General features: G+C 36.9%; 3 protein-coding genes across 3 annotated transcripts in view; 1 reads left to right on the forward strand and 2 right to left on the reverse strand.

The window, feature by feature from the left end:
* The window catches only part of LOC109075406 (NACHT, LRR and PYD domains-containing protein 3-like), a 441,226-nt gene that overhangs the window by 312,211 nt on the left and 115,462 nt on the right, over positions 1 to 13,553 (reverse strand). The gene's annotated exons all lie outside the window — the stretch shown is intronic.
* Positions 1 to 13,553, forward strand: part of LOC122138547 (NACHT, LRR and PYD domains-containing protein 3-like) — a 788,161-nt gene that overhangs the window by 163,268 nt on the left and 611,340 nt on the right. The window lies entirely within an intron of this gene.
* LOC122138548 (NLR family CARD domain-containing protein 3-like) overlaps positions 1 to 13,553 on the reverse strand; it is a 29,414-nt gene that overhangs the window by 14,910 nt on the left and 951 nt on the right. Inside the window, 3 exon segments of the mRNA XM_042731934.1 lie at positions 1 to 726; positions 808 to 921; positions 1,480 to 1,593. Coding sequence (XP_042587868.1) covers positions 1 to 726; positions 808 to 921; positions 1,480 to 1,593 — 954 coding nt within the window.

The following is a 13,553-nucleotide window of genomic DNA, read 5'->3' on the forward strand; positions in this document are numbered from 1 at the left end:
GGCTCATTGAAGCCTCGTACCTCTGTCACTCGATGGACACACTCAGAGGGGACGAGATCAGCTGCTGCTGGTCTGGAGGTGATCCAGATGAGAGCAGAGGGAAGCAGATTCCCCACAATGAGGTTCATCAGCAGCTGGTCCACTGAGGCTGATTCAGATATATTACAAAGTTTCACTTTGCTCTTAAAGTCCAGAAACAGACGACACTCATCCAGACCATCAAAGATGAACAACACTTTATATTCATCTCTGGATATTTCCACTTCTTTAGTTTCAGGGAAAAAGACATGAAGAAGATCTGAAAGACTGAGTGTTTTGTCCTTCATCAGGTTGATTTCTCTGAAAGGAAGTGGAAATATGAGCTGGACGTCCTGATTCTCTTCCCCTTCAGCCCAGTCCAGGATCAACTTCTGCACAGAGACTGTGTTTCCAATGCCAGCGACTCCCTTTGTCAGCACAGTTCTGATAGCTTTGTCTTGTCCAGGTAAAGGTCTAAAGATGTCGCTGCATTTGATGGCTGTGTCCTCTGTTGCTGCTCTCCTGGATTGTGTCTCAATCTGTATCACCTCATGCTCATTATTGATCTCTCCACTCGAACTCTCTGTGATGTAGAGCTCTGTGTAGATCTCATTCAGGAGTGTTGGGTTTCTCTGCGTCGCTGTTCCCTCATACAGACGCTCAAACTTCTTCATCAGATTTGATCTTAATGTGTTGAGGACTTCATGCCTGGAAAATTAAAATACTGCATTATTAAATAAGCTAAGCTAATGTATTCGGTATTAATAATCTTTTACATAAATATTAGACCTGAGATCAGTCTTTCTATTGTCACTCTTATAATCTAATGACTGATTCATAGATGCATCAATCCTCATAGACACACAGCTGGACTCTGCTTCTGATCTCTTCTGCTGAACTGAACTATAACAGAGAGAGTTTAAAGTCAATCCTTTGAATTACCATGTTTAACAAAGTACATCATATATATAACTTTACAGAGCACTTCATGATCACTTCATTTACACTATTTTATTACAAAAGATGTTAAATTGATCTGAGTGCTTTCACAAATGTGTGTCTTTGTGTAACACTCTAGGCCCTGTCCCAAATGCAACACTTCATGTGCACTTGCGGTCTCACGGACTTACAATGGCTGCCACATGCGCGTGTCCATTGAGCCCACAAGTCCATCCGTCACTTTGCGGCCGCTATGTAACATGGATGCGCACTTCTGCTGAGCCCACACTGGGGCGAGCTCTCTGGCAGACTTCTACCCAACAGTGTGGACTCAGAAGAAGAACAAGAGGGTTTAGGGTGCCTTTTGGGACAGGGCCATGTATGTTAAAATATCAGATGAGGATTAAAAATATCCATTAGCAATATACAAGAAATATTCCTGATATATTATAGAAAATACTATAGACAATACTTTGATCATTTAAAATGACATGCTATAATTATATTTACATAAAAATGTACCTGAGATCAGTCTTTGTATCTCCACTCTTAAACTGTATTGGATGACCCATAGATGCGTCACTCCTCATAGACACACAGCTGGACTCTGCTTCTGATCTCTTCTGATGAACTGAACTATAAAAGAGAAAGATTAAAGTCAATCCTTTGAATAACCATATTTAACAAAGTACATACTTGTATATTATTTAAACAATCACTTTAAAGAGCACTTAAAGATCACTTCATTGACACTGTTTTATGTTCTCTATTTGGACACAGGCACAATTTTTATTATTTTAGCTGTTGTCCACAACATATTCGAGTTACAGGTGATGAATATGGGCTTAAAGCACACACTCTGACCTTAATTTGTGGGTAATTCTCATCAAAGTTGGAGGAAAGGTTAAGGAATAACAGCTGTTTAATATGTACCTCCCCCTTTTTCAAGGGACCAAAAGTAACTGGACAGTTGACTCAAAAGCTGTTTCATGGGCAAATGTGGGTTATTCTTTTTAATTATTTCCTTTCCAACATCAATTAAACAGGTAAAAGTCTTGGAGTTGATTCTAAGTGTGCCATTTGTATTTGGAAGCTGTTGCTCTGAACTCACATCATCAGTCAAGGGATCTCTCCAATGCAGGTGAAACAGCTTCAAAAACAAACAAAAAAATACATCAGAGAGATAGCAGGAACATTAGGAGCAGCCTAATCAATGGTTTGGTGCGTTCTGAGAAAAAAAAAAGTACGCATTGGTGAGCTCAGCAACATAAAAAGGCCTGGACCTTCAGAGGGGAATCGAATCTAAAGATTAAAATCAGCGAACATTAAAATCAGTATATCTTAAAGGGGTCATATGAAGTAATTTTAAGTTTTCATTTCTCTTTGGAGTGTTACAAACTGATTGTGCATAGATAACATCTCTGAAGTTGCCAAGACTAAATGTTGCCGCCCAAATGTTCATGCAAAGAAAGAAGGCTTGTGTACTGCAAACACATACAAGCTTCATCACTGTGTCTGTCACATGACTCTGTTACCCTTTCGGGCTTGAACTGATGGTAAAACTAAGGACATTATTGACTGTCATCACTGACATCATTTATTTTGAAAGATGAATGATTATGGAAAGAGGCGTTACATTTCTGCCGAATGCTTGCGGTGTTCAGCCAATCACAATGCACTGGGTCAGTTGGCCAATGAGAGCAGACTGCACTTGTCAGAAGGAGGGACTTTGTAGAAAATGGCGCATTTGAGAGAGGCGGGGCATAAAGGACCTACAATAATGTACAGTATTAGAAAAATAATGTTTAATGTGTTTTTGAACATTAAAGCATTAAAACATGTTCTGTTACACCAAATACACAAAATAATGATCTTTAAAAAAAGCATCATATGACCCCTTTAACAATTTTGGTATTTGCATTATCCCTTGGCCACAGGTTAATACATGCTACTGATAATTTATTCAACTATGAGCAAGGTAACGAGATCTGGGCAAGTTTTAACTTTAAAATACACAACACAAGACAATGATTCTTTATAATGAAACAAGAATTTATTTGCTACTCTAGATTACATGGAACTACGCTACTTAAGACACACACACACGCACACACAAACAAACATACAGTTCAGAGGATGAGAGTTAACGGAGTTTGACTGAAGTTCCAAAATTCTAGTACTTGTGACTAGCTCTTAGATCACAACCAGAGAGAATCACAAAGCTTAGATTTGTCTTATCTTTACTGCTTACGATCAATTCGCCCCAGTTCAGCAAGAGATTTCTACAAAGTCACAAAGCTTCAACGGGGTATTTGAGAATTCTGGATGGCAAGATCGCATGTTGGAGAAAGCATTTCAGCGGTTCATGCTGTTCGGCGGTTCCAGCAGTTCCAAGCAACGAGTTACTTCAGTCACTGTGTTTTATGCTAGATGATTTTGTCCATCCCATGGCACGGTCTTCCAATCAGAGGTTACTGCAGGGCAGAGCCACGCACCATACTGTTCCTTTTTTGTGCATAAATTATCATGCGGTTCAATTTATCACATGGAGAAAATGTCCTAAAAGATTTTGTTGATACTTCTATAAAGTGTCGTACTAGATCACTATAATACCAACTTTTCAAACAAACCAAGGTATTGCAAATAAGATAAGCTTTCATTCAACACCAAATATCAGGTATCTTTTCGTACACATTAATAATTTCATCTACTAAAAAGGGGTATACAACATTGAGTAAACTGCACCGATTATTACATAAAATATATCAAGCATATAAAAGGCATAAAATACATTCTTTGTGAATATATTGTTCTAATAACCATGGTAATAACTGATTGCCTTTGTTAAAAAATCATCACGCAAGTTTGCTTTTCTTTGTCTGTAAAAGAAAAGAGTGAGATTTCCTTGAATAGGAAGGAAAGGGAGCATGTCCTGAGGTCAGGGAAGTGTCATGCGGTGGAGGTCTGAGGGTTATTGCACAAAAGTAGAATTAAGAAAGCCAGGATAACAGAAAAGGCGTGGCTTGACCTAGTTCAATCAGCACATCCTGGCTTAGTCTGTTGCACATTTGCTAAGCCAGGATGAGAGGGTGCAGCTATGTCAAGCCAAGTGTAGATAGTTGGGATAAGTGCACGTTCACGGCATTCTTAAACAGACCACGGGATCGATCACAGAAACGATGCAAAAATGGATAAAACCCGTGTGGCATACTTCTTGCCAACTGAACAACAGCTTCTAATGGAAACATATGAAGAGGTGAAACATATAATATGTAAAAAGGGAAATACAGCTTCTTTAATAAAACAAAGTCAAAGTTTTATTTCAGATTATAGATTAGATAAAATCAATTAGATAGAGAAAAAAAAAACTAAATAAAAATAGATAAAAGAGATAGATGTGATAGATTAAATAGACAGATAAAATGAGCAAAATAGTGTCAAATACTGTAGATGCGCATAGTGTATAAGTGTTTGCAATTATGTGCTTGCATGAGTAACATGCATGTCCACTGGTCACATTTCAGGCAAAGTGTCCAACTGTTAATTTAGGGAAATGACAAATAACTCCTTGAATTGTAATTATGATGGCTTCAGTGGAGCACTGGTTATTTGGACTACTTATGCATTCAGTTGGTCTGCTACTTATCCACTATGCGTATCTACAGTATTTGAACTATTTTGTTCATTTTATCTGTCTATTTAATCTATCTCATATCGATTTGATCTATTTTTATTTAGGTTTTTTAGTTTTCTATCTAATTGATTTAATCTAATCTGATAATTTTATCTGTTTTTATCTATCTAATCGTTTATTTATTTTATCTCTCTTTATCTATCTATCCTTCTTAAAGAACAAGCGTGTCTGGCCAAAAAAGGACCTGGCAGCAAGTACAAGAACATTTTGCTGGTAAGTGACTTGATGTGTGAAAAAAAAAGACAAATTAGGTGAATAGTGTCTGCTGCCATATTTTATTGTCTGTGTTGATTTTAGCATTGAAAAAAAAAAGGCTCATATATCTGGCACGGGGGGTGGTCCTCCAACCCAAGACTTGACCACAGCAGAGGAGCTGGCCCTGGAGTTGAATAAAGGGAAGCCAGTGATGGAAGGGATACAGTGAGGGACAGCCACTGACTCTGGCCCAGCAAGAGAGACTGGCCTCTTCATACAAGGTATATTACTGCCGTACTACTACACATGGAAAACAATCAAGTATTTAGATTTTTTTATGTGGACTGTCTGACTTTGCCTTACCTTGCAGTGTATGGTAACACACTTACACTTCTGGAGCCACCAGACTATGATCCGCTGGTGACTTCTCTTTATTAAAATCATAGGCTTGGCACGTCCTGTCAAAACTATCAATACAAGTTCTATTGAATATGGCAGAGGGAAGGCACATCTGCCGATGATGAGACCATGTTACTGGACTCCGGAAGGCTTGAGGTGTCATGTCAATTTTGTGTAAAGAAGATATTTTGAAGATTGCTGGTAATCAAACAGTTGGTGGCTCCTACTGACTTCCATAGTATTTTTTTTCCTCTTTTATGTTCAACATAAGAAAGCAACTCACACAGGTTTGGATAGAACTTCAAAAGAAGAATCAGATGATCCAGAACATATAAAGGTATTTTGTTGTTTACTAAAAATATTTATAAGGTTGTTGCCATCCTCAAGAGTAGAACCATTTTCAAAATATATTTTATTATTCCTTTATTCGAGTTGAAAGAGACTAACAAATGGATCATTTATTTAGAATAAGCCTATATATACACTACATATTGACCTCGTCATGGACTTAAATGAAACCACATTTGCAACTTCATCAGCCATTTCTTATAATCTCAACAACTGCAATAATATATGCATTCATTAAACCTCTAATGGCAATATGAACAGTCTTCATAACAACACTAAAATAGGGATACTTAGATGAATGACAGTATATGTCATATTTTAATGCATGATAATTAAAATGATGCAACATTTGCAGAAGACCATGGAGTGACTGTAAAACAATTTCTAGAAGGATTGACAGCAGAACTAACAGATAAATCACTAAGATTAATCTTAGCCAGGTTGTTAGCCTGCTCCGGAGCAGGCTAGCTGCAAAGTGTAAATCAGGGCTAAATTCAGCCAGGATAACTGGAAAATCCCAGCTTAATCCCTTATCTTGCTTTTGTGCAATACCCCCCTGGTGAGTTTCCCAGCTCAGAGTGAAATTGTAAATCTGTCCATTTGTGTTTATTTGATTATCGATTTATGCTGAAAATGGTCATGTGTATCACAGGCCATCTGTTGCTCGAGTTAAGCGTTATCATTGCTCCTTAGATCCTTTGTGTTTGCAGGCCTGGAGAGCATCCTGTAAATTACCCTTTTCCTGTGTCTCTTACATGGATTTGAGTGGGCAAGCCGAGACAACATGTGGGTCCTTAAATAATTTTACGATCCCCAGCTGGCTAAAAGAAGACTCTTTAGATTCTTCTTGCAATGTGATAAAGTAGCTTATTTGATGGCCTGCTCCACAGAGGTCCTACAACATTCACGGAGGACAACAGTGGTGGATAATCGGATGATGCTCTCCATGGTAAAGAAATACCTTTTCACAACATCCAGCCAAGAGAAAAACACTTTCCAGGAACCTTTTTAATGGTGCAAAGATGAGTAGTGGTGATATTTATTTTGTACAAAATTTGCAACTGCTCTTTATCACTTAATTCAGTGCTTCTCAACCCGTGGCCCGCATGCAGCCCGTCATGAATTCAAATGCGGCCCACCATGCTGAACATAAAAAAAATTACTTTCAGTTTTACAACTCATTTTAGTTTTTACATTAATTTAAAAATGCACTAAATAAATATAATCCATAATGTTTTTGTTATGTAATATAATTTTGTATATTCTTTTCAGACATGAGCAGACCTACTCACATAATTAACGTTACCCATTTACCGAACACTTACAAGCGCGCACTTTGGCAAAATTCAATTCAAATAGTCATCAGCAGCCATTAGTTAAAATAAAGGTAAAATTGAGCATCAGAATGGACAAATTTGTTTTTAAAGAGAAAATGCCAGTGAAGGAACACATACAAACAAGAGTTGCAGTATCAGTAGTGAAGGTACAATAGGTGGCCAACCAGAGTGTTTTCTACCACCGCCGCCACATCTGTGCATTTGCAGCTTTTTACCGCTGAGTGGCGCTTTAACCACAAGTTATCTAACAAACGCATCAAAGCACATTTTCGCAAATAGCTGTCAGCTTGGCCTAGCTGGTGTGTTTTATTTGATGGCTGCAGTCGGGGAAAATGAAAGACAAACACTGTAGTTAAAATATTTAATATTCACAGATGAAACTTTAGTAGCCTTCTTAATAAGTTATGTTTGCTTCTTAGAACGAATAAAATATGCACATACTTTGTTATTCGTTACCTGTCTTTTATTTTGACATAACTACTTGGAGAAAAGAGACCTGTCTGTACACTGATTAAAAAAAAAACTGTAGCCTGTTTTATAAATTATTTCCATAATTTTAGTAAAACGTGAGGCACTGAATAATTTCGCTCCCATTATTTAGGCCAAACTAAAATAAGAAACGAATAAATTAAACCTGGCCACGATTTAGCTAAATCATTGAAACTGAAAAGAATGGACGGATTAATAAAATGTCCTCACGTTTTAACTCAAGTTCTCCCATTATAATTAACAAAATGCACACAATGTAAAAAAGAGCTTCATTAATTGACAACTTCAATGATTTTAAAGGGAGCCTTCTTTACTTGCTTTCATACAATTTGTATGTGTGAAAGTGCGCTTGCTTTCATACAATTGAATTAAAACTAAAAAAAAAAAATAATAATAAAACTGCATCCGCATTTAAATGCAGGAGTTTATTCTATTCCTTAAAATATCAGAGTGCAAGATTTGCGCGGCGTGCATGAAGCGGAGTGCGACGCACAACATTTATTCTTATTTGTCTACATATTTTTTCTACATATTTTTTCTGCATTACAAATCTTTTTTGGTTTTATTTTGTATCATTACATGTAAAAAAATAATTAACTTTGTAATGCATATGCAAAATGTGAAACTGCGATCTTATTCGCAGTCTATAGCATTTTATAATTATCTGTAAAATAATATCTAACTTAACCTGCTTTATATCTTTATTATTTAATGTAAAAGAGATTTAATAAAACAATCAAAATCAACGAATTGGAGCGGCATCAGCTGTTAAATCATTTTAAAACGTCAAATAGCCTTTAATTGAAATAACTTAAAACTGGAGTGCCTTACATAAGAAATATATCTACAGAAAGCTTCTTTTAAACAAACAAATTCAAAATGAAAACAAATACTCCCTGATTATGTAATCTGTGAAGGACACATTTCTCTCTAAAGGCAAATCCTACTGTGGAGATGAGAGTCAGCACTGTGAATTTCATCTTGCAGCCGACAAGAAAACATTATGTCTGCTTTTTCACAATTATTAGGCTACTTCTGTCTGTGCTTTGTGGCAAACTTAATGCGTGTGCTTGAGCGTGGAATATATTAAGGCTCATTATTGATTAGACTGTTAATTTAATATAAACGTGCGATTAGTTGAATATTGACTTAAATGAATGACTACAAGTAACTAGAAAAATATTACCTGGGGGGCAGACCTATTAAATACCCTCTAGACATCTCTGTTGAAGTTTTTAAAGCATTTTATACACGTTTGTATAAATTCTGCTTTCAGAAGGGTCCATAACGGAGAGATGCCTTAACATTGATTTTTCCTCTAAAACACAAAAACAAAAATTGAAAAAAATTGATATTTTATGTTTTGAGAATGGCCAACCCTTCTCCGTTCTGCAGATATTTTTGCTTCTGGTTTGTGCATTGTAAATCACAGAAAGTCTACAAAATGTTATATCTTAATATATTTTTAATGTTGCAATATATTTTTACATTTGTATTGCGTTGCTGCGTACAATTAAAATAGTACAAAGCAGCATAGGCTATAAGCCTACATTAAGAACAAAAGTTTTTGTCTCTTTGGCAGATGCGCGTCTCTTTAGCCAGTTTCTTTGTTTCTCTCTCAGAGGCGCCTCATCTCTCCTGCGATAAAACAAATACATAGTATATTGTATGTAATACTATTTAGGCCTATGCAGTTGCAAAAGCCAAACCCAACGAGGCATGAAAACACTTTGCCTAAACCTGCTCTGCAAGTTTGAAACCCTCATCAGACACTGTCCATATGAAAGAGCAAGAGACTCACACCTTTATTTTTCAACCCCCACAAGCCATACAGAACTACCCCCAAACCCCAACCCCCCTCCAGCTGGACTGAATTCAGTCGCTACTGGTTGCTTAGTGTAAAATGGACACGCTCTATCTAAAATAAAAAAAAATGGTGTAACACAAACCAGTGAACTGCAGAACACATTTGTATTAATCATTTTATATATTATTTTATTATATATAAATAAAAAACTCCACAGCCCAGGTTTTGAACCTGTGTTTCTAAAATCATTGACTAACTTGATAAATGAAACTTCTCTTCTCCAGACACGCTCTTCATTCATCTCACTTCGCAATAATAAAAATATCCGTGTCATCAGGTAGATAATTCTTGTGTTTATTATAGTGTTTAAATGCTGATCTTTTGATAAATGAAACTTCTCTTTATATATATATATATATATAATATATATATATATATATATATATATATATATATAAATCAGGCCCAGATTGGCTAATCGGCAGCACCAGGAGGATTCAGTCCGTTTTTTGGCCGCGAGGGCTGTGTGTTGTCATGCTACTGGTTTAATGTTGCAATATATTTTTACATTTGTATTGCGTTGCTGCGTACAATTAAAATAGTACAAAGCAGCATAGGCTATAGGCCTACATTAAGAACAAAAGTTTTTGTCTCTTTGGCAGATGCGCGTCTCTTTCGCCAGTTTCTTTGTTTCTCTCTCAGAGGCGCCTCATCTCTCCTGCGATAAAACAAATACATAGTATATTGTATGTAATACTATTTAGGCCTATGCAGTTGCAAAAATTGCAAAAGCCAAACCCAACGAGGCATGAAAACACTTTCTGAAAACAGTTCAGAACAGAACAAGAATTAAAAATATATAATTCTAATGGATAAATATAATTGCATTATATAATAATATATGCTTAGCTATAAACAAACAAACAAACAAACAAAAAAATAATAATAATTTTAAGCGAAACATAAGTTAAGGGTTGGCTTACCGCTTTCACTTGGGACAAATCCAAACGTTTCCATATTCACGATGTTGCCCATTTTGAAGCTATTCATCAGGTAAAATTGGCTTTTCTAGTTCACGCGTTTCAGTATCGACGGGGGGGGGGGGGGGGGGGGGGGGGTAATCATAATGAGCAAAAAATATGCCAAAGTGGACCGCTACTCATGCCTTATGGCATGGTAAACGGCTGTGCTGTTTCCAATATATATGTGCGCGTGAGGCACCAGCAAGGTCAAACAGCTGAAACGGATAATACTCCATTTTTGGTCACACAGTAAAGGCATAATTACCTCTACTCATGCCTTGCTTAAATCAAGAATAATAGCAGAGTTAATAAGAATTATTTCTAAATGCTGGACCGTTCTCATTACGCTCTGCATATGGAACCTGAAGGATTTTTTTTTTTTTTTTTTTTTTTGCCAAGAACGAAATGAAATGAACACATTTTTAATCTGTATATATACACATAATGACTGTTTAATAACAACAGCATGCAGAAAGAGCCTTTGTGTAAAGGTCTTTCTTTTAATTTTTGATGCGTAGACTGTAGCCTAAGACTATCCCACGTTTTGAAATTAACTCACTGTAAATTTTCTAATGGTTTTTAAGTATGTTACAATGTTATATTATTATGTTATTGTTGTTTTACTTCATCGTTTCATCTCCATTTACAAACCAAAATTTTTACAATTACAGTCAGTTTGCAAACTGTACCTTTCCACCACCTGGCGTTAGTTTCGCGAATAACTTTATCACACGACTGACTTACAGTTAATGCCGCAGCCCTGTGGTGGCGGTACTACCCATTTTGGTTGTCCACCTACTGTAGGAGAGTGCTGGACTTTTGGTTTGCCCCACCACTCACTTGAAGTTGTTCAGGCAAAAGGAAAAACTTATACTATGCAGCAATCATCCTTAATTGCAGAAATGTGAAGAAACATATCTGGAGAGACCCTCAGATTATTAAATTCGAAAGTGCTTTCCATATTTGAATCAACATACTTACATAGGCTATATTTGTGAACGCACATTTTCTGCAATGTCGCGTGTCAAGTCATGCTTCCGTGCGCGTTACAGACTGCAACTTACAATCGCAACTTCATTGTGCTGTTACTTCTTGAGCTGAAATTCAGAAAATTTGTCAGCTCCCAACAGCATCGGGTGTTTTATTAATGGGGAGTAGAATTATTTATTTATTTCAATGAATGTAATCGATTAGATATCTTAATATTTAGGCTGTAATATTATCAGTTTGGTTTGTATTGGTGACGTAATATGTAAATGATATGTGTGCGGCCCGTGAGATTTGCACTTGGACTATAGTGTGGCCCAGTGGAAAAAAAGGGTTGAGAACCACTGACTTAATTAGAAGCACCACAAATTAAAATTGTGCCATGTTATAGGGACTACTGCACAGACATTTAGAAGTTGATTTTAAAAATAAAAACAAAGGCATATAAACACTTGCATTTTTCCAACACTATATAAGTGTCCCATCAGGTAATGAAAAGTTCTACACACTCGTGGTCTTCATACTTACTTGAACACTTGAGCCAAATACAGGAAAGTGAAAGTGACGTGACATACAGCCAAGTATGGTGACCTATACTCGGAATTGGTGCTCTGCATTTAACCCATCCAAAGTGTGCACGCGCACAGCAGTGAAACACACACACACCGTAAACACACACCCGGAGCAGTGGGTATCATTTATGCTGCGGCACCCGGGGAGCAGTTGGGGGTTCGGTGCCTTGCTCAAGGGCACCTCAGTCGTGGTATTGCCAGCCCGAGACTCGAACCCACAACCTTAGGGTTAGGAGTCAAACTCTAACTCTATGTCAAATACGTCATAAGTAGTCAAGTGGTCAAGTGCAAAGACTGCAAGTTTGGGAAGTACAAAAAACTACAATAAAGAGAAGACCTTACAAGAGCAAACACAAGAGGATTCACCACAAGGTGCAAACAAGGACAGATTAGACTTTGCCAAAAAACATGTGAAAGTGAAAATTTTAGTGTATTTTTGTATTCTGTTTTCAAAGTCTCACAGTACCATCAAAACCTAACACAAGCAACCCATCCAAAGTGCACACACACACACCGTTGAACACACACCCGGAGCAGTGGGCAGCTATTTATGCTGCGGTGCCCGGGGAAAAACCATCTAAAATGCCAAACCACTTCTGGTAAAGCATTCTTTGGACAGCAGAAATTAAGATGAACCTGTACCAGAATGACAGGAAGAAAACCGTATGGAAAAGGCATGGAACAGCTCATGATCCAAAATATACAACATCATCTGTGGAAACATGAAGCAGTGTGATGCATGAGCTGCATGGTTTCGGTGGCTCTGGGTTACTGGTGTTTAGTGAAGATGTAACAGAAGACGGAAACAGTCGGATGAATTCTGGTGTCTGAGATATAATCTCAGTCATAAATCACTCAAATGCAGCAAAGTTAATTGGGCTTCGCTTCATAGTACAAATGGACAATGACCCAAAACATACAGCAATAGCAACCCAAGTATTTTTTGAAGTTAAAAAAGTGGAATATTCTGCAACGGCCTAGTCAATCTCCTGATCTCAAACTGATTGAGCATGCATTTCTCTTGTTAAAGACAAAACTAATGGCAGAAAGACTATGGCTGCAAGATAAATCACGATAAATCACAATAAATCACAATAATATTGCACTTGCGATTAGGCAAAAACTACGATAAGTCATGCGCATCTTGTCAGTAAAGCACAGTTCTGTGATCAGTAGTAAATCTCCATCTGAAGGCCAGAGGGCGCTCTCATGCTAAAACTACAAATATGCTCGAAGAAGAAATCCAGGAAATCCCTGTAGCGGTAGCTGAATAAACAGAAGATTTAACTGCTTTCATTAATTCAACGTGACTAATAAACACACGACTATGACAATATATGGTTTATCTTAGTTCTTATTATAATTATTATCATATTTGTCATAATAAAGTATATAATAATGCAATGCTAATTGACACAGCCTTTATCACTGCTTAGAATACTATGAACTATGTTGCGTGCCTTATTCTGTTTAAGAAGCCACATCATCTCACAGAAGGATTTATTTCAAACACTCGACTGACATTATGAAGTGAGTTTGGAGTAAAAACATGTTGTTAAAGTATTTTCTCGTGCTTTCAGATGGAGCAGCATTTACTACACAGAGCTGTAGTTCACTAAGAAGCTACACAAACAACTTTATCCCAGAACGATTTTATAATATCATCAAATATCAATTATATTGAATGCAATTTTTTTGCGTACCTTGTCAGTGAACTATGGCTCTGTGCAGTAAATGCTGTTCTGA

This window comes from Cyprinus carpio, chromosome B9, assembly GCF_018340385.1.
Source record: "Cyprinus carpio isolate SPL01 chromosome B9, ASM1834038v1, whole genome shotgun sequence".
Lineage (NCBI taxonomy): Eukaryota > Metazoa > Chordata > Actinopteri > Cypriniformes > Cyprinidae > Cyprinus > Cyprinus carpio.